Raw genomic sequence first — 21,693 nt, forward strand, 5'->3', positions numbered from 1 at the left:
AAACCAAAGAAAGAAGGAGAGAGAGAGAAAAAAAAAAGAGAGAAAAAGAAAACAGAGAGAAAGAAGGAAACAGTGAGAGAGAGAAAGAGGAGAAAAAGAAGGAAAGAAAGAGAAAGGAAAGAAGGAAAAGAAGAAAGAGAAGGAAGGAAGGAAGGAAGGAAGGAAGGGCCGGGCGCAGTGGCTCACGCTTGTAATCCCAGCACTTTGGGAGGCCGAGGCGGGTGGATCACGAGGTCAGGAGATCGAGACCACTGTGAAACCCCGTCTCTACTAAAAATACAAAAAATTAGCCGGGCGTGGTGGCGGGCGCCTGTAGTCCCAGCTACTTGGAGAGGCTGAGGTGGGAGAACGGCATGAACCCGGGAGGCGGAGCTTGCAGTGAGCCGAGATCGTGCCCCTGCACTCCAGCCTGGGTGACAGAGCGAGACTCCGTCTCAAAAAAAAAAAAAAAAAAAAAAAAGAAAGAAAGAAAAGAGGAAGGAAGGAAGGAAGGAAAAGAAAAGAAAGAGAAGAGCCAGGCGCAGTGGCTTATGCCTGTAATCCCAGCACTTTGGGAGGCTGAGGCGCGCGGATCACGAGGTCAAGAGATCGAGGCCATCCTGGCCAACATGGTGAAATCCTGTCTGTCACTAAAAATACAAAAATTAGCTGGACGTGGTGATGTGAGCCTGTAGTCCTAGCTACTCGGGAGGCTGAGGCAGGAGAATCGCTTGAACCCGGGAGGTGGAGATTGCAGTGGGCCGAGATCACACCACTGCACCGCAGCCTGGCGACAGAGTGAGACTCCATCTCAAAAAAAAAAAAAAAGGAAAGAAAGAGAAGAAAGAGAAAGAAAGAAAAGAAAGAAAGGGGGAAAGAGGGAGGGAGAAGAGGAAGGACAAGACAGGTGTGAAAACCCGAGAAGGGGGCAGTTTCCAGGTGAGGGGTCAGCCTGGGTGCAGGGGAAGAGGCACCTGCCTAGTGGGTGTAAGGAATGGAAGGCTGGTACTTTCTTCTCCATGACCCCCTTGCTCAGAACGACCTATTTTCAGCATTTTGTGCAGACTGGCTTCCATCCATGCACCTTAGGCATTGTTCTCTGATGCTATCTGAGGCACTTGTCTGTCCTTTAAAATAGTCTCTGCATTTTTCAAATGACTGCCACTCCTGGTTTGGAGTTTGCTGTGATAGAACTAAAGTAAAATTTCTCAGTGACTCCGCTGTTGCCACGCCGTCAAGCATCTGGGACTGGAAAAGCCGGGTTGCTCGGGTGGTTTGGATTCAGTGCCACTGACCTTTTGTTTCCATGAGAACACAGAATGTGGCCAACCAGCAATCTGGTCTGACCTTGATGCCTAAATTCTAATGAAAGAGCAAGTTGAACTACAATGGTGGGAATGGAAACTAAGAACATTCTATCAAAATGTTTGAAAAAGCCTCAAAGGTGAGTGACGCAGAGTTTCTCTAACACCCTGAAATGGGTGATAACGTCATGTCTAACCTTGGGAATTGGCTGAGTAAATCTCAGTACAGCTGCTCTATGGAAGGTTTGCAAACCTTGTAAGTGGTGGTTATAAAGATATGGAGCAAGTTGGAGAAATTATTTATAATAAATTATCTGGGGAAAAATGTGAGGACTCAATATGGTGCAGGTGCGATTGTTTCATTAAGGTAAGAAGACGCTAAGATTGCTTTTCAAACTATCAGTTGTGATTGACCAGTTTGATTTTATAAAATTTCCAATCCATCCCAAATGTAAAGTTTTGTAAAATATCGTAAAAATAAATGATTAAATGCATATCCATCAAAGGACTTGTATCTAAAATACATAAAGAACTCTCAAAACTCAACAGAAAAAAAATCCAAATAGAACTAGAAGACATGAACAGACGGTCCACCAAAGAGGATATGTGGGTTGCAGAAAACACAGGAAAAGATATTCACTATCATTATCCATTAGGAAAATGAAGGTCCGTTTCCTGGTTTGGGTGTTGTATTATTGTTATATTGTTACATAAGATGTCACCACTGGAAGAATCTGGGTAAAGGGCTCATGGGATTTTAGGTACTTTTTTCGTGATTTCCTGTGAGTCTATTATTATCTCAAAATAAAAAGTTATCAGGCCAGGCTTGGTGGCTCATGCCTGTAATCCCAGCACTTTGGGAGGCTAAGACAGTGCAGGTGCAGATCACCTGATGTCAGGAGTTCAAGAACAGCCTGGCCAGCGTGGTGAAACCCCGTCTCTACTAAAAATACAAAAATTAGCTGGGTGTTGTGATACACCCCTGTAATCCTAGCTACTCGGGAGGCTGAGGCAGGAGAATCGCTTGAACCTGGGAGGCGGAGGTTGCAGTGAGCAGAGATTGTGACACTGCACTCTAGCCTGGGTGACAGAGCAAGACTCGGTCTCAAAAAAATAATAATAATAAAATAAAAAATAAAAATGAAATGAAAAGCAGATACATGAAATACAAGCCCAACTTTTAAATCACAGATTCAACAGGCAGAAAACAACCATGTCCAATTGCTGTAAGAGTTTCTAAACATTCACTCTCATTTTCTGGGCCTGTTGTTTTGAAAAACAGCGGCGAATCTCTGGCAGACCAGCACCAGGCTGTGGACCACACTTTGAGTGGCTGTGGACCAACTGCTCAAAGACTAGAAGCAAATGCCAGAGGTGGAATTATTTTTTTTCCTTTTTGGCTTATTTTTTTGTTATGGAGTTATACTGCTATTCAAAATAAAACTTGATTTAAAATATACAGAAATAATAATACAGAAGAAAATCTATTTTCCCCAAGTCTGGGTTTACGGATAAAACACACCATCTACTCTGATGCTGTCTTCTCTTGCTCCCTCTCACCCTCCCCTAACTTCACCTCCTCCATTCCTCTCCTCCACCTGCTTGCCTTAACCGCCCTCTTTTCCTAGTGGCAGGTCCCTGGCTCTGGTCCCACCACTTTGTCACTGTTCCAGACCCTCCCCGACCTACACTGGGGAAATCACTTACCTTTCTGAGCATCAGCTTCCTTATGCAGGGTGACAGTGAGACCCACCTTGGAGAGCTATCCTGTAAGGAGTGGGTGAGGTCACTCAAGTGGGAGAAGCTCTGTGAGCCATGTATAAGTGTGCACACGCAGAGTGGACTCTGTCTGCACACCTGGGTCCCCAAATGCGCTGGCTGGCTCTGGTCAGCCTCCCAGTCTTCATTCCCATCTCACCCTCCCCTCTCAGGCAAGCCAGGTGTCTCTGCTTCCAACCAAATGCCCTTCCCAGGAGGCCTCCCCAGCCCACATCCTGGAACCACTCACACAAGTGCCCCTGTCCCTCAAAGAGGGGTGTGTCCCCCCTTTCTAACTAGGAGCTCCCCCAGGCCAAGGCGGCTCCCCCCCAGGGGAAAAGCCAAGTCAGGTTGCTGTATTTTTTTTTCTTTGCTGTAGCTTCAGTCTATGCAGACTTTTCCACCTGTTACATACAACAGGTGGAAGATATATAACAATGAATACAGTAAGTTCTCACTTAAGTTGCTGATAGATTCTTGGAAACTGCAACTTTAAGGGAAACAGAACCAATTTTACCATAGGCTAACTGATATAAATGAATAGAATTCCTGTGATATATTTCTGGTGACAAAAACATCACCAAACTTCTAAAGATCAAAACACTTCTAATATTAAACACTGAAATGAATGTGAGCTATACATACATTTAAGAAAAATTAAGAAAAACAAGATAATTAGGCCAGGTGTACTGGCTTACGCCTGTAATCCCAGCACTTTGCGAGGCCCAGGTGGGCGGATCACCTGCGGTCAGGAGTTCGAGACCGGCCTGGCCATCTGGGTGAAACCTCATCTCTACTAAAAATACAAAAGTTAGCTGAGTGTGGTGGCGGGCACCTGTAATCCCAGCTACTCGGGAGGCTGAGGCACAAGAATCACTTGAACCCAGGAGGTGGACGTTGCAGTGAGCTGAGATTATGCCACTGCACTCCAGCCTGAGTGACAGAGTGAGGCACCATCTCAAAAAAAAAAGAAGAAAGAAGAAAGGAAAGAAAGAAAGAAAGAAAGAAAGAAAGAAAGAAAGAAAGAAAAGACAAACAAGTTAATTGTTTACCTAATTATTCCAGTTCAGGGTCGTGGGTGGCTGGAGCCCATCCTGGCAGCTCAGGACACCAAGTGGGAACCTACCCTGGACAGGTCACGGTGCTCACACACCCACACTCACTTGCGCTGGGACCATGCAGACTCGCCAATGAGCCTAGCATGCACAGCTTTGGGACATGGGAGAAAACCCACGCAGACATGGGGAGAATGCAAACACCATGCAGACAGTGGCCCCTGCAGGAATCGAATTTTTCTCTTACCACTGTCATGACGAAAAGACATGGAATGAAATGATGTTATTCAAGGGCCTGCTGTATGTGAATACTGGCTAACTCAATGAGCACTTACTATGTTCCACGGATGATCACAGGCCCTACCCATGTACTAACTCATTTAATGCTCACAACCATCCTAGGAGGTAGGTTCTGTTCTAAGCCCCAGTGTACAGATGTGGAAACAGGCCAGTGAGCAGAGAAATCACCTGCCCCAGGCTACCCAGCTGGTAAGCCCCACACTCTCATCCACAACACTGCCCGTGGTTGCTGGTGGGTTTCCTGCTCTTGTTCACAGCGCCAGGCACAGTGAGAAGCTCTGTAAGCCTTTGTTGAGTGAATGAATGGTGCCCATTGTCCTGCACCTACAGAGCTGTTTTCCCTGCTATTGAAGGGGCATGACTGGAGGCAGAGTCCACAGAGGTGACCACACCAGGGCAACCTGTAGTGCCAGTGCCTGGTTCCACCCGGGGGGCATCTGAGAACTGTATCCTTCCACTCCTGAGTCCAGCACTTCCCAGGCCAGGTCAGCACTTTAATTCCTTGGGAAGTCTGTGTTTATTTTATTTTATTCATTTTAATTTTTTAAAAGTTTTTAGAAATAGAGAAAGGGTCTCACTTTGTTGCCTAGGCTGGTCTCAAAGTTCTGGGCTCAAGCAATCGCCCACCTCCGCCTTCCAGAGTGCTGGGATTACAAGCCTGAGCCACTACACCCAGCCCTGTGTTTCTTTCTTTTTTTTTCTTTCCTTCCTTCCTTCCTTCCTCCCTTCCTCCCTCCCTCCCTCCCTTCCTGTCTCCCTTTCTCTCTCTCTCGCTCTCTCTCCCCTTCCTTCTCTCCCTTCCCTTTCTTTCTTTTTCTTTTTTTTTTTTTTGAGATAGAGTCTCACTCTGTCACCTGGGCTGGAGTGCAGTGGCGCGATCTCGGCTCCCTGCAACCTCCGCCTCCTGAGTTCAAGCAATTCTCCTGCCTCAGCCTCCCGAGTAGCTGGGACTGCAGGCGTGTGCCACTATGCCCAGCTAATTTTTGTATTTTTAGTAGAGACGGGGTTTCACCATGTTGGCCAGGATAGTCTCAATCTCTTGACCTTGTGATCCGCCTCCAAAGTACTGGGATTACAGGTGTGAGCCACCGCGCCCGGCCTTCTTTTCTTTTTCTCTCTCACCTCTCTTCTCTTTTCTCTCTCTCCCTCTCTTTCTTTCTTCTCACTGGAGTCTTGCTCTGTCGCCCAGGCTGGAATGCAGTGGCGTGATCTCTGCAACCTCCGCCTCCCGGGTTCAAGTGATTCTCCTGCCTCAGCCTGCCAAGTAACTGGGCCTACAGGCACACACCAACATGCCTGTGCTAATATTTCGTATTTTTTGTGAAGATGGGGTTTCGTCATGTTGGCCAGGCTGGTTTCCAATTCCTGACCTCAGATGATCCGCCCACCTTGGCGTCCCAAAGTGCTTAAAGAATTACAGGCTTGAGCCACCACGCCCGGCCACTAAGTCCCCTTATTTCTATCTCAAGCCCAAGTTGTCAGGAACTCACTGAGTTCTCCCATCTATGAAGGAAAGAGATCCATCTCACAGCTTTGCCACCTGAACACCCTGGGACAGCTGCCCAGGGGTCTGGGCTGTAGTCTAATCTGGTCAGTCTTCTTTCCTCCACTCGGATTTCTCTCAAATAGCATCCCTTTCTCCCCAGACTAACCCATTTTCCTGAATTCTTCTGATTCTCTTCCACATCTTGTTCCCCTCTACCCCCTAAGTCTTTCTTCTCCCCTTTTCAGCTACCCATTTATTTCCATATTCATTGTAAATACAGTTATTTGAAGTCTTTTTCAGATTGTTCTATTATCTCAAGTTTCAGGGACAGAAATTCTCCTGTTGTGATGTATGCTGTCTGTCTGTTGCTCATGGTGACTCAGTTCCTGATGCATTTGATACTTTCTGATTGGGAGCTAAAGTCGTAATTTTTTTTTTCTCATGGTGGCTCAAGTGGTCTGGGTTGTGAAGGCTCCCTCCAGACACGATTTTTCCTTTGTCACCGTACTCCTGGCCAATTTAAGAATTCCTGTTTTTGTGGTGGTGGTTGTTACTGTGGTAAAATATAGAACATAAAATTTACCATCTTACCCATGTTTAAGTGTCCAGTTCAGTGGCATTAAGTATGAACATTCACAGCATTGTCACCATCACCACTGTCCATCAACAGAACTTGTTCCTCTTCCCAAACCAAACCTCTACACACCAAACACTAACTCCCCATTATCTCCTTCCTCCAGCCCCCAGCAATCACCGTTCTATTTTCTGTCTCTATAAATTTGCCTACTCTAGGTACTGCATATAAGTGGGATAATGTAAGATTTGTTATTTTGTGTCTGGCTTAGTTCACTTAGCCTAATGTCTTCAAAGTTCATCCATGTTGTAATATGTGTCAGAATTTCCTTCCTTTTTAAGACAAAATAACAGTCTATTGTATATGTGATCGTACATTTTGTGTATACTACTCTATTCATTAATTCACTGATGAACATTTGGGTTGTTTCCACCTTTTGGCTACTGTGACTAATGCTGCTATCAACACTGGTGTACAAATATATTTGTTTGAGTCCCTGCTTTTTTTTTTTTTTTTAAGATGGAGTTTCGCTCTTGTTGCCCAGGCTGAAGTGCAATGGCACGATCTCGGCTCACCGCAACCTCTACCTCCTGGGTTCAAGCGATTCTCCTGCCTCAGCCTCCCAAGTAGCTGGGATTACAGACATGCGCCACCACACCCAGCTAATTTTGTGTTTTTGGTAAAGACAGGGTTTCTCCATGTTGGTCAGGCTGGCCTGGAACTACTGACCTCAGGTGATCCACCCACCTCGGCCTCCCAAAATGCTGGGATTACAGGTGTGAGCCCGCGCCTGGCCAAGTCCCTGCTTTTAACTCTTTTGGGTATATGCCCAGAAGTGAAATTTCTGGCTCGTATAGTAATTCTGTGTTTAATTTTTTGAGGCATTGTCACACTGTCTTCCACAGTGGCTGCACCTTTTACATTCCCAGAAGCAATGTACAAGGGTTGCAATTTCTTCATATCCTTGTCAACACTTGCTATTTTCTGTTTTGTTTTGTTTCTTAATAATAGCCATCCTAATGAGTGTGAAGTGGTATTTCACTGTGGTTTGATTTGCATTTCTCTAATGGTAAGTGATGTTGATCATCTTTTCATGTGCTAATTGACCACTTGTATATCTTCTTTGGAGAAATGTCTTTTCAACAATGAATAATTGCATGAATAATTGAATAAGTGAAAAATGAATTTTCAAGTCCTTTGCCTATTTAATCAAATTTTTTTTTCTTGAGATAGGCTCTCCCTCTGTTGCCCAGGCTGGAGTGCAGTGGTGAGATCTCAGCTCTCTGCAGCCACAGAATGGACTTCAAATTGTTTTGTTGTTGTTGTTGTTGTTGTTGTTGAGTTGTAGGAGTTTTAAAAATATATCCTAGATATTGGCCAGGTGTGGTGGTTCATGCCTGTAATCCCAGCACTTTGGGAGGCCAAGGCGGGCAGATCACTTGAGGTCAGGGGTTCGAGACCAGCCTGGCCAACATGGCGAAACCCTGTCCCTACTAGAAATACAAAACTTAGCCAGGCATGGTGGCGCACGTCTGCAGTCCGAGCTACCTGGGAGGCTGAGGTGGGAGAACCACTGGAACCCGGGAGGCAAAGGTTGCAGTAGCCAAGATTATGTGACCACACTCCAGCCTGGGTGACAGAGTGAGACCCTGTCTCAAAAACAACAACAAAAAACCAAAATATAATCCTAGATATTAATCCCTTATCAGATACATGATTTGCAAATATTTTTTACCATTTAATGGGAAATTGTGTCCTTTTTTTATTTTTTGAGACTCTGTCGCCCAGGCTGGAATGCTGTAGCTGGATCTTGGCTCACTGCATCCTCTGCCTCCCAGGTTCAAGCAATTCTCTTGCCTCAGCCTCCTGAGTAGCTGGGCTTACAGGCGCCCACCACCACACCTGGCAAATTTTTGTATTTTTAGTAGAAATGAGGTTTCACCATGTTGGCCAGGCTGGTCTCAAACTCTTGACCTCAAGTGATCCACCCACCTTGGCCTCTCGAAGTGCTGGGATTACAGGCGTGAGCCACCACGCTGGACCCCCAAAACTTCTTAATTTTAATGAAGTCCATTTTTTGTTTTGTTGCTTTCGGTGTCATATCCAAGAAATCCTCGCCACATCCAATGCCAAGAAGTCCCCCTTATATTTTCTTCTAAGAGTTTTGTAGTTTTAGCTTTTATGTTTAGGTCTTTAATCCATTTTGGAGTTAATTTTTTAATATACTTAAGGTGAAGTTTGCATGTGGACATCCAGTTTTCTACGTCTTCTTGAAAAGACGTGCCTTTCCCTCGCTGAACGGTCTTGGTGCCCTCGTCTAAAATCATTTGACCATATGTGTAAGAGTTTATTTCTGGGCTATTCTATTCCATTAGTCTAAAGGTCTGTCTTTCTACTAATACCACACGATTTTAATTATTGAAGATTCGTGGTTACATATTAAAATCAGAAACTTTAAGACTTCCAATTTTGTTCTTTTTCAAGATTGTTTTGACTATTTGGGGTCCTTTGAGATTCCATATAAATTTTAGGATGGATTTTTCTGTTTCTATAAAAATATTATGAATTGCATTTCAATAGGGATTGCATTGAATCTGTAGATTGCTTCAGGCAACATTGACACCTTAGCAATATCAAGTCTTCTAATCCATGAATATAGGATGTCTTTCCATTTATTTGTGTCTTCTTTCACTTTGTTTGGCAACATTTGTGATTTTCAGTGTACAAGTCTTTTGCTTCCTTGGTTAAGTTTATTGCTAAGGGCCAGGGCGGTGGCTCACACCTGTAATTCCAGCACTTTGGGAAGCCGAGGAGGGCGGATCACGAGGTCAAGAGATCAAGACCCTCTGGCCAACATGGTGAAACCCCGTCTCTACTAAAAATACAAAAATTAGCCAGGCATGGTGGCGGGCACCTGTAGTCCCAGCTACTCGGGAGGCTGAGGCAGGAGAATCGCTTGAACCCGGGAGGGAGAGGTTGCAGTGAGCCAAGATTGTGCCACTGCACTCCAGCCTGGGTGACAGAGTGAGACTCCGTCTCAAAAAAAAAAGAAAAAGTTTATTGGTAAGAATTTTATTCTTTTTCATTGCTTTTATAAATGAAATTGTTTTCTTAATTTCCTTTTTGGATTTTTCATTATTAGTGTATAGAAACAACTAATTTCTATGGGTTAATTTTGTATCCTGCAATTTTGTTGACTTTATTAATTCTGATAAGTGTGTGTGTGTGTGTGTGTGTGTGTGTGTGTGTGTGATCCATCTTGGTTTTGTTTTTATTTTTACCTGGAGACTCAGGCAGGGACAGGTTTTCTTGTCATCTTCCAAAGCCCGTGGTTAGGCTTTTTCTAGGCCCCTATTCATCGAGGAAGCAGGCTTCAAGGATCCCAGCTGTCCTCAAGAGTGCTGGTTCCAGCTTCCTGCTTCATGAAGGCTAAGGCCTAGGTCATGGCCCCTGCAAGGCCAAGGTCATTATAATGCCAGCACCTGGCTGCTAAGCCTATTTCCCTTCCAGTATCCTCCCCTCAGAGCTCCTGGTGCATCAGCTCGTTCAACCTTCTGCTTTTCTGCTCTCTCTTGATTTAAGAAACAGACACATTATATTTCTACATATTCAGAGCACAGGGGTCCCAGCATCCCACTTCCAAATGAGCATGTCAAGCACATCCATTCAGAGAGGATACGTGGAAGCCAAAATTTTGCCATAGTGAAAGGCCTTGTTCCTGAATACAGCTAGAGTGGGGAGGACCTTGGCCCCTCCCCCCACAGGCAAGAGTGTTGCCTCCGCATGGGGCTGGTGGCCCACTAAGGCCCAGGCCACGTGGGTGGTTTGTCTACTGTTACTGAGGGCCTACTATGTGCCAGATACCATACTAGGTGCTTTACATACATCATATGTCATTGAATCTTCCCTCTAGTCCTGTGAGGTAGGTACTGTTAGGTAACAAGAGCACCCTAATGGCGCTGGTTCTGGGTTCTTCTTCCTCCCCAACACAGGCCCGCCAAAAGGAGCCAATCAGAGGTCACGCCTTCCCACCTCAGCCTAGACCCAGCCCCTCAGCCAACCAGCGACCCCCACGTAACGTTCCTAGGCATAAAAGACGGAGGCTGCAGAGCCCTCGCTCTCTTTCTTCTTCCGCTTCGGCTCTCCCTCGGACTCCTCCAATAAAGATCTCTTGACTGCAACCGGTGTGGCGTGGTCTGAGTCTGAGCATACAGAGTCACCCTTTCAGGTACTATTATTGTCGCTGATTCACTTGAGAAAGCTGCCAACACACATAGCAAGGGGCAGAACCAGAATTCTGATTGAGGTTGGCTCAGCCTTTTATCAAAGACATCTGGTCTTCCTGGGTCCTTTCAAAAGCCTACAGCTCCCTCATCTTGCCCACTCCCCTGCGGGTAGGGTCTGTGGTTTCCTTTCTCTTATCTACCCTCAACACACAGGGGGTGTGACCTCGGTGCAACCAGTCACAGCTCTGCAGAGGTTACTGTGATTTTGCCCCTGAAGGATCTGTCCACAACTTAGGAACTCACACAGCTTTTGGCCCGAGCCCCCGTTACCGAGAGAAAGGAGGTTTTTGCCAAAGACTCCAAGGGGAGTGCACTTGATGCTGGTCGGGACCCAAAGCACCCAGCCCTCCCTGAGACATTGTGTGGGCCTCAGACACAGCCCCCACTGCCCCACCCCAGCCAGGGTGGTGCTTGTGTGGGAAGGACTTTAAATCCAGCTGCCAGACCCCTGGACGGGAGAAGGAGAGACGGCTGGCCACCATGCACGGCTCCTGCAGTTTCCTGATGCTTCTGCTGCCGCTGCTGCTACTGCTGGTGGCCACCACAGGCCCCGCTGGAGCCCTCACAGATGAGGAGAAACGTTTGATGGTGGAGCTGCACAACCTCTACCGGGCCCAGGTATCCCCGCCGGCCTCAGACATGCTGCACATGGTAAGTGTGGCCACGGCCCTTGCTGGCTGGGATAGAAAGGGTCTTGGCCAGGGTCTGTCACCAGGCCCTCTTACCCTGCTCCTCATGCTGAAGCTATTTCAGAGTTCCTCTCCTTTTTCTGCTCAGTGACAGAGTCCCCGAGTCTCTGACATCATATTACATTACTTTAAATGGCAAAAACCACAATTACTTTTGCACCCGCCTAATAAAATTCACAGGCCCCTATAAGCAGCCTCATGATACAGATAAGGAAAGTGAGGCTCAGAGGGATTTGTTGGGGTCACACAGCTGGTAGAGCCAGACCCAAAGCCCTGGCTTCCCACTCCAATGAGCTTTCCCCAGCACTTCTTCAAACGCATGTGCCCTCGGTGGGGGAACCCGGGAAGTTCTTAACACCCTTGTGAAAACGGTCTTTCACATGCCCGCCAAGGAGAGGACAAGAGGAAGCAGGGCAGCAGGATGGCGTGGGCACCTGGGGTAGGAGGCAGGTGCTAAGGAGGTGGGTGACAGCAGGATCCAGAAGCAGAGAGAGCTCTGGATCACACAGTCCAAATTCTGTCTCGGTCACCTACAACACCTGTGATTCGAGGCAAGTCCTGTAACCTGGCTGATCCCGCGTCTCATCTGTAAAAGGCGGTCAGAATTAGAGCTACGTATATACCAGTGTGAACTGAATCTCACAGATATCATACTGAATGGGGGAGGAAATAAAATCTCTAAAAAATACACAGTAGGATCTCTTTACATGAAGTCTGGAAACACGTAAAAATACTGTTTATGTCCTGGTGAAACACGCAGCTGTAGTAAACATACATGTACATGCACACAGGAGACAGAAGCCAGATTTAGGGTTGGTTGCTTCTGTCAGGAAGAGCTATTTATGGCAGGGTGAGAGGCAGGCTGTCTATATGCAGGATCAAAGGAGATAAAGTGAGAAATTCACCCACTTCCTGCCCTCCCTGAGGGCTGAACTAGCTTGTCCCCTCCAGCCACCCTCAGGTGGCTGGGCAGGTTGCTGGGCAATGTTCAGGGACCCCTGGAGCTGGTGCCTGAGAGAACAGATGCACCTTGGGGAACACAACAGTGAGCCTGGGGCCCCAAACCTAAGTTCTAACCTCAGCCCCGTGTGATCTGGCTGAAGTGACTCTGGGTGGACCCCTTTCCCTTCAAAGGCCTCTGTTTCCAGATGGAAACATGGGGCTGGCGATCCCTGCCCTGGGCGTCAGACAGGATGACATGTAAGAAAGATCTAGGAAGAGCTCTGCACACACACCCAGCACTGCCATTCACAGCTGTGCCAGCCTGGGCATCGAGGAAAGGTGGACAACAAACCAGGAGTCGCAGACGCAGCTCTGCCAACAGCCCCCTGACTGAGGCCTGAGACTCATTGTTGGGCTTCAGTTTCCCCACGTGTAGATCCCTGACGCCTTACAGTCTTGCTGGCTGAGACTGGGGGCCACACAGGCTGGGAGCTGCTTCCCAGACAGAGGTGCACCTTGGAGTGGGGGAACATTCTGGGAGGCAGTTGGGGTACTGAGGGGATATGCTGCTGCCCAATGGGGAGTGATATGAGGAGGAGGAGATGAGGCTGGGGCTGGGATGCCAGGAAACATTCAGGACAAGACTCAGGTTCAACCTCAGCAGTGGTGAGGGCAGGGACTCTGCAGCCAAATGGCCTGGGTTCAAATGTTGGCTTTGTTACTTACTAGCTTTGTGACCTTGGCCAAGTTAAACTCTCTGTGTGTGTCTCAATCTCCTCATCTGTAAAATGGAGATGACAACAGTGGAATAATTCCCTTGTAGCTACGGTGGTTGTAGGGTTAAGTGAGTGAATATGTGTAAAGCACTCAGAAGAATGCCTGGCACACAGTAAGTGCTCAATAAATGTCTGATTAACACAAAAGAGGGAATGGATCCAAGGTGAGGCAGATGGGGGTTATTATGAACTCTTTCTTCTCTCTCAGCCTCCAGGTCTAATCAGCACCAGTTTTGCCCCCACCCCCCCGAAGGTTCAATTGTCCTTGAAATCTAACCCTTACCCCTACCCCCTTCTCTTTTTGGCACAACCCTGGTTCAGGTTTCTTTCATTCTTCCACCCAAGGACTCCTAGGACAGCCTCTACCTGTTCCCCAGCTTCTGGCCTCTGCTGTCAGAATGAATAATCCAACACATGGGCCTGACCCTACTCAAAATCCTTCAGTGGCTCCCATGGCTCCCTATTGCCTCAGGATAAAGCTCCAGCTCCTAACTGGGAAGGCTCTGTGTGTTCTGGCCCCTGCCTATCTCTCCGTCCTCCTCTCCCGCTTGCCCTTTATTCTTCTGTAACCTGAACAGCTTGTCTTTACCCAGCCAAAATGTTTCCCAGCTTCATGCCTTTGCTGATGTGTACCCTCTGATTAGGACGCCTCTCCCCTCCAGCTGGCTAATGCCTCATCTTTCAACACTTAGCTTGGCGTCTCCCTCTCCACCTTTGGCTGGGCTAGATGGCCCTCTCTGGTGCCCCATAGTACTTGTTGCACATCTGTCATTTACCGTGTGGTGGCCCAAATGACTTTTATGTCAATGGAAACTTGGGCTTCTTGGTTCCTGCTGTTGTCCCAGGGCTGACACAATGCCCAGGACTGTTGAATGAATAAATGAATGAATGGACTTGCTTCTAGATGGTGACCATGTGGCCAAGTGGGTGGGTGCTGAGAGTCTTACAACTCCACACGGGGCTCTGGATGACTGACTGAGACTCCTTAAGACCAAAGCAATGATGCTAATGGTGGGGGTCCAGATATCTAGTCAGAATGGAAATTACAGCCAGGCTCTGTAGGGGGAGACTGCTTTAAGAAGGGCCCTGTCTCAGTCATCAATAGTTGACAAGTATCTGTTGAGCACCTACTATGTGCCAGCACTGCACCAGACACTGGGGATCCATCCGTGCCCTACCCTGACGACACTTACAGTCCAGCCCAGCGCCTCACAGGTGATCTCAGACACCCTGACCCTGGTCCCCAGCGCCCTGCCCCTTTCCCACTCCCAGTCTCCCACTGTTGCCAGAGTTGAGAGAATCTCAGGGGCCAGTGATTTGGGACAAAAATGTCCAGAGAAGGAAAGATACAAGGTCACAGCTGTGGAGCTATCCCAGCCAGGTGTACCCATCCCCGTGCCAGGCAGCGGCTCCTGAAAGCCTTGAGTGGGTGGGGAGTGGGTGTGGCCACACAGCCACCTCCTCTCAGGGTCACCCAAGCTCTTGGCGCTTTATGAGCTGTCTGGCTCCCACAGCTGGCTGGGCCCTCATAGGGTGGAGCAAGAGCTGCCGCCAGGCCATGGATTTCCAGGAGAAGCCAAGGACAGCGTTTAATGGGATCCAGGTTTCCCCTCCTCAATCCTTTGGGTCGGATGCCTTGTTAATCCCTCTTCCCACCCACACTTGGCCTGTCCTCTCAGCCAGGGACACAATCTCAAAGGCCCCGAACCTAAATTCCCCCTCTCACCATCTCACCTGAGGTCCCCACTGGAGAACACTGTCACTGGGGTCTGACAGTGGGTTACCAAGGCTCTGAAAGTAGGCCCCTTGGTGAGAGGCCTGTGACATTCAGTGTCACATAGAGACACTTGATTTTCTTGGAGAAAGGGGGTTGCCGTTGACAAGGGTTGGGAGCAATTAGGAACAGCACTGGGGAGGGAGCCTGCAGAGGGTAAAGGCATGGGGGCTGGGTGTCCCAAGGGGAAGGTGGGGGCTTAGAGGGAGAGGAAGGTGCCTGCCCTCAAGTCAGGTTCATGGTTGAAGGGGAGGGAAATGGACTGAATAAACAACCCAGCCCCTCACCATCGATCACACTGTGATCTTGTGCTCTTCGGAGAAGTTCAAGGAGGCCTGGGAGGTAGGCAGGGGCATGTATGCATGTATGGCCACCTTTTTCACTCGAGGCTTTTAATAATAACACTGTCACCAGCACCACCTCATCCACTCTTCCCAGCCCTCCGAGGGTGCGGAAACGTTAGACAATCCGTGCAGTCACACAGCTGGTGAATGGTCCAGCTCCACGGCCTGGGGTGGCACCCTCCACCGCCCCACAGACGCCCACCCAGAGCAGAGAACCGTTCCAGGCCATGCCCAAGGGTCACCCCGCTAAGGAGGTGCTGGAAGGATTTCCCCACGACCTCCTCGACCTTGTGCTTGGTCCCCACAGCATCTGTGGGCATCCTCGCCTCCCTTCTCTCACCTGCCCTGCAGAGATGGGACGAGGAGCTGGCCGCCTTCGCCAAGGCCTACGCACGGCAGTGCGTGTGGGGCCACAACAAGGAGCGCGGGCGGCGCGGCGAGAATTTGTTCGCCATCACCGACGAGGGCATGGACGTGCCACTGGCCATGGAGGAGTGGCACCACGAGCGTGAGCACTACAACCTCAGCGCCGCCACCTGCAGCCCAGGCCAGATGTGCGGCCACTACACGCAGGTGCGGGCCCGGCGGGAGGGGCGGGGCGGGGCGGAGCCTCGCGGCGTGGGGGCGGGGCCACGTGCTCCCTGGGCGGGGCCACGTGCTCCCTGGGCGGGGCCACGTGCTCCCTGGGCGGGGCCACGTGCTCCCTGGGCGGGGCCACCTCTGCCTTCACCCCTCCTAAGCGTCCTCGCTGCACTCCAAGCCCCCTCAGACGCTGCAAACCTTGTCCTTTCACTGCAGCTAATACGCTGTCTAAGCCTCTGACGGCGTAGGCTTCTCCACGGTCTTTTGAAAACCTAGGCCGCTAGGCCAGGCGCAGTAGCTCACGCCTGTAATCCCAGCAATTTGGGAGGCCCAGCTGGGAGGATCGCTTGAGGCCAGGAGTTGGAGACCAGCCTGGGCAACATGGCGAGATCCCTGTCCCTACAAAAAATTACAAAAAACTGCTGGGCGCGGTGGCGCGCGCCAGCTACTCTGGAGGCTGAGGTGGAAGGATCACTTCAGCCTGGGAGGTTGAGGCTGCAGCGAGTTGTGATTGCGCCACTACACTCCAGTCTGGGCGACGGAGGGAGGCCCTGTCTCAAATAATTAATAAATAAATAAAAGGGGTGGGGGCGGTGGGACATGTTAGGTGTCACAGAGCCAGTTTTATGGACCGTGGTTATTGTCCTGGGCGATACTGTGCTGAGCTCCAAGTGGTCCTGCCCCACTTCCCCCAGATAGTGCAGGGCTGTTTGCCCCAGCGGCAGACAGTCCCTTAACTTCCCTCTGTGACTCTTTTGCATTTATTATGGTGTCTAATTTGCTACTTCTCATCTGCCAGGGACTAATAAAGCAAATAGACAATTTTGCTTAGTTTTTCTTTTGCATGTAACAGTTATGCATAACGATGAAGAACAAACTGTGGCTGAATGAGAGGCTTCAGGGAGATTTCTGATAGAATTTCCTGCTCCCCAGTCACACTTTGCTCCTGTCTGGGTTCTCACTGCATTTTGAAAGTTTGGGCTTGCAGATAAGATGTGTGTGTGTATGTGTGTGTGTAGGGGAATTAACATTAGTGTTACTGAATTATTTTTTCTCCTCCCGGTGCTTATATGTTGTATAAATAATAACATGACAAACAATTAAAAGAAAAGAAACCAACCATCTTCCCACCCACATCCACCAATTCCATTTCTCAGTGTCTCTTTTTCATGGTATTTTTAGCCTTCATCTTTCGGGAGGAAATCCCAGCAGCACCCACCCAGGTCAGAAAGTTGTGAGGGCCCAGCACCCTTCCTGGCCCTTTCTCTCTGGATCCTGCCACCCCTCCCTCTCCCTCCACCCCCACCCACTTGCTCCTGCAGGGATTGTTATCAGGGCCCAGCAGGGAGTGAGTCAGCCCAGCTCCACCCCGGCTTTCTCTGGGGCTAAGGGTGCATGCACTCTGGAGTCGTTTCTGCCCAGAAGGTGCTCAACACCGGGGAGACCTTCAGCTGATTTCAGCAGAGATTCCTGGGCAGATTGGGCCTAGAACCAGCAAGGCAAGGCTGCTGGTCTCACCCCATGGCAGCACGCAAATGTTGCTGGACTTTTTGTTTGATAAAGACAGAAGCCATTCTAGCAGCTAAGAGACCCACACTGAGAAACAACCAGAACAGGTCCTGCTCACCTGTGATTTGGGGGAAGTTCCACTTCCAAAATGGCTCCTCCTGCTCCCCTCCTTGGACTTTTCTTGTTGCTGAGGTCTAAAATTCTGCCACTTGAGATTCTTTCCTTTGGATATATCCTTCATTTAGAATGCAAGGGCCTCTAGGAAGAGCCCACAGAGAAAATTAATGAGGGTGTATCACAGTCCTGGAACTGAGGGAAGGTTTTGAGAGGAAAAGAGGTCTGGGTGGTATGTGTGGTTGGCAGAGGAGAGTAGACTGTTGGGGACAAACTCCCCCATCCCTCCCCCTGGTCAGAGTTTTGTCCTGAACCTGCGTGGCCTTGGGGACGTGGATGTCACAGGCTATAGGGTGCCTCTTCTCCCCACCCCTGTAAGGCAGGTGTAGTGGGAGGCCGGGAAGGCACCATGCCACCACGCATGGGGCTGAGCTGCTAGGTTTGCCCTCCTTCAGGTGGTTTGGGCCAAGACAGAGAGAATCGGCTGCGGTTCCCACTTCTGTGAGAAGCTCCAGGGTGTTGAGGAGACCAACATCGAATTACTGGTGTGCAACTACGAGCCCCCGTGAGTGCCGGGGCGGGGAACCCTGGAGATGGAGGGGGAAAGGCACAGGCAGAGCCAAGGGGAGGGCAGAGTTGGCCACAGCCTGAGGGAGTGGGAGGAGAGGGGTCAGTCTGGAGCTGTACCGTCCAGGGAGCTGTGAAGGCACCGATGGAGGTTTGCTGTCATCGGTCAGAGAGGGCCAGGAGGAGCCCAGGGTCGCCCGGCAAGTCAGTGGCTGGCAGTCAGGAGACCCAAGGGCATCTCCAGAGTAGGTGTGTGTATAGGAGTTGGGGAGAGGGTTGGGAGGGGCCGACCCCCTCCCCGCAGCATCCTCCTGACCTCCTGTAGGGGAAACGTGAAGGGGAAACGGCCCTACCAGGAGGGGACTCCGTGCTCCCAATGTCCCCCTGGCTACCGCTGCAAGAACTCCCTCTGTGGTGAGTCCACGGGTGGATGGGTAGGGGCAGGGGGTGTGGAAGGGATGCGATGCAGACTGGATGGTCTAAGAGCCTCCCTGGAATGAGCGGGGCGTGGACAGGGAAGGGGCCGGGCGGGATGCGACCACCGGGGGCCCCTGGCGGCTCCCTTAGCACCCTGTCGTTCCAAGTGGCCGGACTTCAACCCTTCAAAGAGAGGATGTTAGAAAGTCTGGCGGCTTCGGGGGGGCCCCGCACGAGGTGGGCGTGGCCACACGTAAGGGTCTCGGGGAGTGGGCGGGGCCAGACCGGTGGGCGTGGTCAGAAGGCTTCAAACGGGCGGGGCCGGCCTTGGCGGGGGCGTGTGAGGGACCCGGATCCCGCTAGAGATGTTCCCTGAAAAAGGGCAAGTATGAATGTAGAGAGGCTTGGACCAGGAGGTGGATAGAGGAGCAACCGTGTCAATCACCAGAAGTAATGTTTCTTTTCTTTTTTCTTTTTCTTTTTTTTGACGGAGTTTTGCTCTTGTTGCCCAGGCTGGAGTGCAATGGCTCGATCTCTGCTCACCTGCAACCTCCGCCTCCCAGGTTGAAGCAATTCGCCTGCCTCAGCCTCCCGAGTAGCTGAGATTACAGGCACGCGCCACCACGCCCGGCTAATTTTGTATTTTTAGTAGAGACGGGGTTTCTCCATGTTGGTCAGGCTGGTCTCGAACTCCTGACCTCAGGTCATCCACCTGCCTCAACCTCCCAAAGTGCTGGGATTACAGGCGTGAGCCACCGCGCCCGGCTTATAACTTTTATTTTCAATGAAGGGCATATCCGCTGGAGAAGTGTGTGTGTGTGTTTGTGTGTCCTGGAAGGACATTTGTTCGCATCACTTGGTTTGCAGTGCGGTGAGAGATGTGGGGTCCTGCTTGCAGCACTGATGCCCGTTCTCGTCTGTCTTATCAGAACCCATCGGAAGCCCGGAAGATGCTCAGGATTTGCCTTACCTGGTAACTGAGGCCCCATCCTTCCGGGCAACTGAAGCCTCAGACTCTAGGAAAATGGGTACTCCTTCTTCCCTAGCAACGGGGATTCCGGCTTTCTTGGTAACAGAAGTCTCAGGCTCCCTGGCAACCAAGGCTCTGCCTGCTGTGGAAACCCAGACCCCAACTTCCTTAGCAACGAATGATCCGCCCTCCATGGCAACAGAGGCTCCACCTTCCGTAACAACTGAGGTCCCTTCCATTTTGGCAGCTCACAGCCTGCCCTACTTGGATGAGGAGCCAGTTACCTTCCCCAAACCGACCCATGTTCCTATCCCAAAATCAGCAGACAAAGTGACAGACAAAACAAAAGTGCCCTCCAGGAGCCCAGAGAACTCTCTGGACCCCAAGATGTCCCTGACAGGGGCGAGGGAGCTCCTACCCCATGCCCAGAAGGAGGCTGAGGCTGAGGCTGAGTTGCCTCCTTCCAGTGAGGTCTTGGCCTCAGTTTTTCCAGCCCAGGACAAGCCAGGTGAGCTGCAGGCCACACTGGACCACACGGGGCACACCTCCTCCAAGTCCCTGCCCAATTTCCCCAATACCTCTGCCACCGCTAATGCCAAGGGTGGGCGTGCCCTGGCTCTGCAGTCGTCCTTGCCAGGTAAGGCCCGTAGCATCTGTCCCACTTTCCTCCTGGCTCTGGAATGTCAGTATCCTGCCCCAGCATAGGTGGTATGAGCATGGTGGGGCATGCGCCCTCTGAGTAGGAGCTTCCTCCCTGGCTGCTGCCCCACCTCCTTGCATGGTGGGGTGGGCGGGACGTCAGGCACAGCCGTCTCTAGGCTGAGGCAAAGCCTCTTTCTTCCCACAGGTGCAGAGGGCCCTGACAAGCCTAGCATCGTGTCAGGGCTGAACTCGGGCCCTGGTCATGTGTGGGGCCCTCTCCTGGGACTACTGCTCCTGCCTCCTCTGGTGTTGGCTGGAATCTTCTGACGGGGATACCACTCAAAGGCAAGGCCTGGTGCGGGGGGCCCTGGCCTCATGCCCACCTGGATTGTCTTCCTCCAAGTGAGAGGCCACAGCTTCCTGGGCAGGTCCTGCTCTGTGGCCCAGCAGCCCCCCTTCACCCCAACTTCTGGCCAGATTCCAGGCCAGCACTCTTGTCCTCCTGGGAGGCGTCTACAGGGCCAGCCCCTGGTACTGCCCCAGGAGTGCCTCGGCTCTGGGTAGGCCCATCCTTCAGCTGGCTGCAGACTGTTCTGAGTGGTATTTACATGTGCCCACTCTCAGGTTGTCCTGTGGCCATCAGCTTCTCTCCCAGACAGGATCTCAGGCTTCCCTGGAACCCCCGGGCCCCTCCCAGTCCCCTGGCCTCTTCCTTGAGCCATCTGAGTCCAGGACTGTTCCCCAAAAGTGCCTCTTGCCTTCTCAGGGTGAAGAGGTCAGCTGTCCTCCTGTCATCTTCCCCACCCTGTCCCCAGCCCCTAAACAAGATACTTCTTGGTTAAGGCCCTCTGGAAGGGAAAGGCTTCCGGGGCATGTGCCTCATCACACCATCCTGGAGGCACAAGGCCTGGCTGGCTATGAGCTCAGGGGGCCGCCTGAGGACTGCACACCGGGACCACACCTCATCTCCCCTCCCTCCCGAGTCCTGGGGGTGGGAGGATTTGAGGGAGCTCACTGCCTACCTGGCCTGGGGCTGTCTGCCCACACAGCATGCGCGCTCTCCCTGAGTGCCTGTGTAGCGGGGGACGGGGATTGCAAGGGGCAGATGAAGGACAAGCCCCATTGGAGTGGGGTTCTCTGAGTGGGGGAGGCAGGGACGAGGGAAGGAAAGCAACTCCTGACTCTCCAATAAAAACCTGTCCAACCTGTGGCAACTATTCCTTCTCTTTCACATCCCCTTCCTCTAAAACACTCCATTTAGTGTCTCCTCTTTGGGACGCACCCTTCATTTCCTTCCTATAACTCTCGCCTCCCCCTAATCACAGGTGGCAGGCAGGAAGGGGAAGAGCCAAAGGAAGGCCAAGGGCACTGGGCTGACTCCCCCAGCTTCAGGAGTCACCAGCGGGGCCTAGGTGGGTTTGGAGCCCAGGATCAAAACATGGCATGCGGCCTCTTCACGGGGGCGCTGCTGCCCAGGCCTGTCTGGGACACAAGGTCAGAAATGTACGTCAGGCAAGGCTCTGCCAGCCCCAGGTGCCTGGAAGAGTCCTGAGAAAGGGATCTGGAGTCCCAGACCCTCCCCAGGGGAGCACAGCAGGACCGTCCAGAGGTGCTGAGGATCAGGA

General features: G+C 50.8%; 1 protein-coding gene and 2 long non-coding RNA genes across 8 annotated transcripts in view; 1 reads left to right on the plus strand and 2 right to left on the minus strand.

Moving 5' to 3' along the window:
• The window catches only part of LOC131382155 (uncharacterized), a 30,553-nt gene extending 11,062 nt beyond the window's left edge, over window positions 1-19,491 (minus strand). The window contains exons 1-3 of one of the 3 annotated variants that reach the window (XR_009211381.1): window positions 19,427-19,491; window positions 17,477-17,616; window positions 11,594-12,017 (exon numbers count right to left, since the gene is read on the minus strand). This is a non-coding gene — a long non-coding RNA (uncharacterized LOC131382155). Of the gene's footprint in view, window positions 1-11,593; window positions 12,018-13,134; window positions 13,155-17,476; window positions 17,617-19,426 lie in introns of those variants that run through there. The other 2 variants (XR_009211383.1, XR_009211382.1) reach the window with 2 other exon arrangements.
• PI16 (peptidase inhibitor 16) lies at window positions 1,341-21,300 on the plus strand. 4 transcript variants are annotated; one of them, XM_058432602.1, is made up of 8 exons: window positions 5,955-5,986; window positions 10,449-10,684; window positions 11,142-11,393; window positions 15,619-15,840; window positions 17,928-18,037; window positions 18,365-18,453; window positions 19,386-20,063; window positions 20,274-21,300. In XM_058432602.1, exons 3-8 carry the CDS (start codon window positions 11,223-11,225, stop codon window positions 20,393-20,395), a joined length of 1,392 nt encoding a protein of 463 aa, XP_058288585.1. In that variant the 5' UTR covers window positions 5,955-5,986; window positions 10,449-10,684; window positions 11,142-11,222; the 3' UTR covers window positions 20,396-21,300. The 4 variants fall into 4 exon arrangements, with proteins under 4 accessions (XP_032609885.1, XP_058288585.1, XP_058288586.1 ...); XM_032753994.2 differs by lacking the exon at window positions 5,955-5,986 and adding an exon at window positions 1,341-1,423 and having other exon boundaries at window positions 10,449-11,393; XM_058432603.1 differs by having other exon boundaries at window positions 10,449-11,393; window positions 19,386-19,934.
• LOC131382154 (uncharacterized) lies at window positions 6,163-9,882 on the minus strand. Its single transcript, XR_009211380.1, has 2 exons — window positions 9,738-9,882; window positions 6,163-6,435 (listed from the first exon to the last, which is right to left on the minus strand). It is a non-coding gene; the product is annotated as an uncharacterized LOC131382154 (long non-coding RNA).
• Window positions 21,301-21,693: the final 393 nt, after the last annotated feature.

Source organism: Hylobates moloch, unplaced genomic scaffold (genome assembly GCF_009828535.3).
Source record: "Hylobates moloch isolate HMO894 unplaced genomic scaffold, HMol_V3 SCAFFOLD_20, whole genome shotgun sequence".
Classification (NCBI taxonomy): Eukaryota; Metazoa; Chordata; class Mammalia; order Primates; family Hylobatidae; genus Hylobates; species Hylobates moloch.

Bases quoted from the DNA above. Each gene is read 5' to 3' on its own strand.
- PI16 (XM_032753994.2), top strand. From the start codon at position 11,223: ATGCACGGCTCCTGCAGTTTCCTGATGCTTCTGCTGCCGCTGCTGCTA. The intron at 11,394-15,618 runs GTAAGTGTGGCC...CCTGCCCTGCAG, and splicing joins CCTCAGACATGCTGCACATG to AGATGGGACGAGGAGCTGGC. The intron at 18,038-18,364 runs GTGAGTGCCGGG...GACCTCCTGTAG, and splicing joins GTGTGCAACTACGAGCCCCC to GGGAAACGTGAAGGGGAAAC.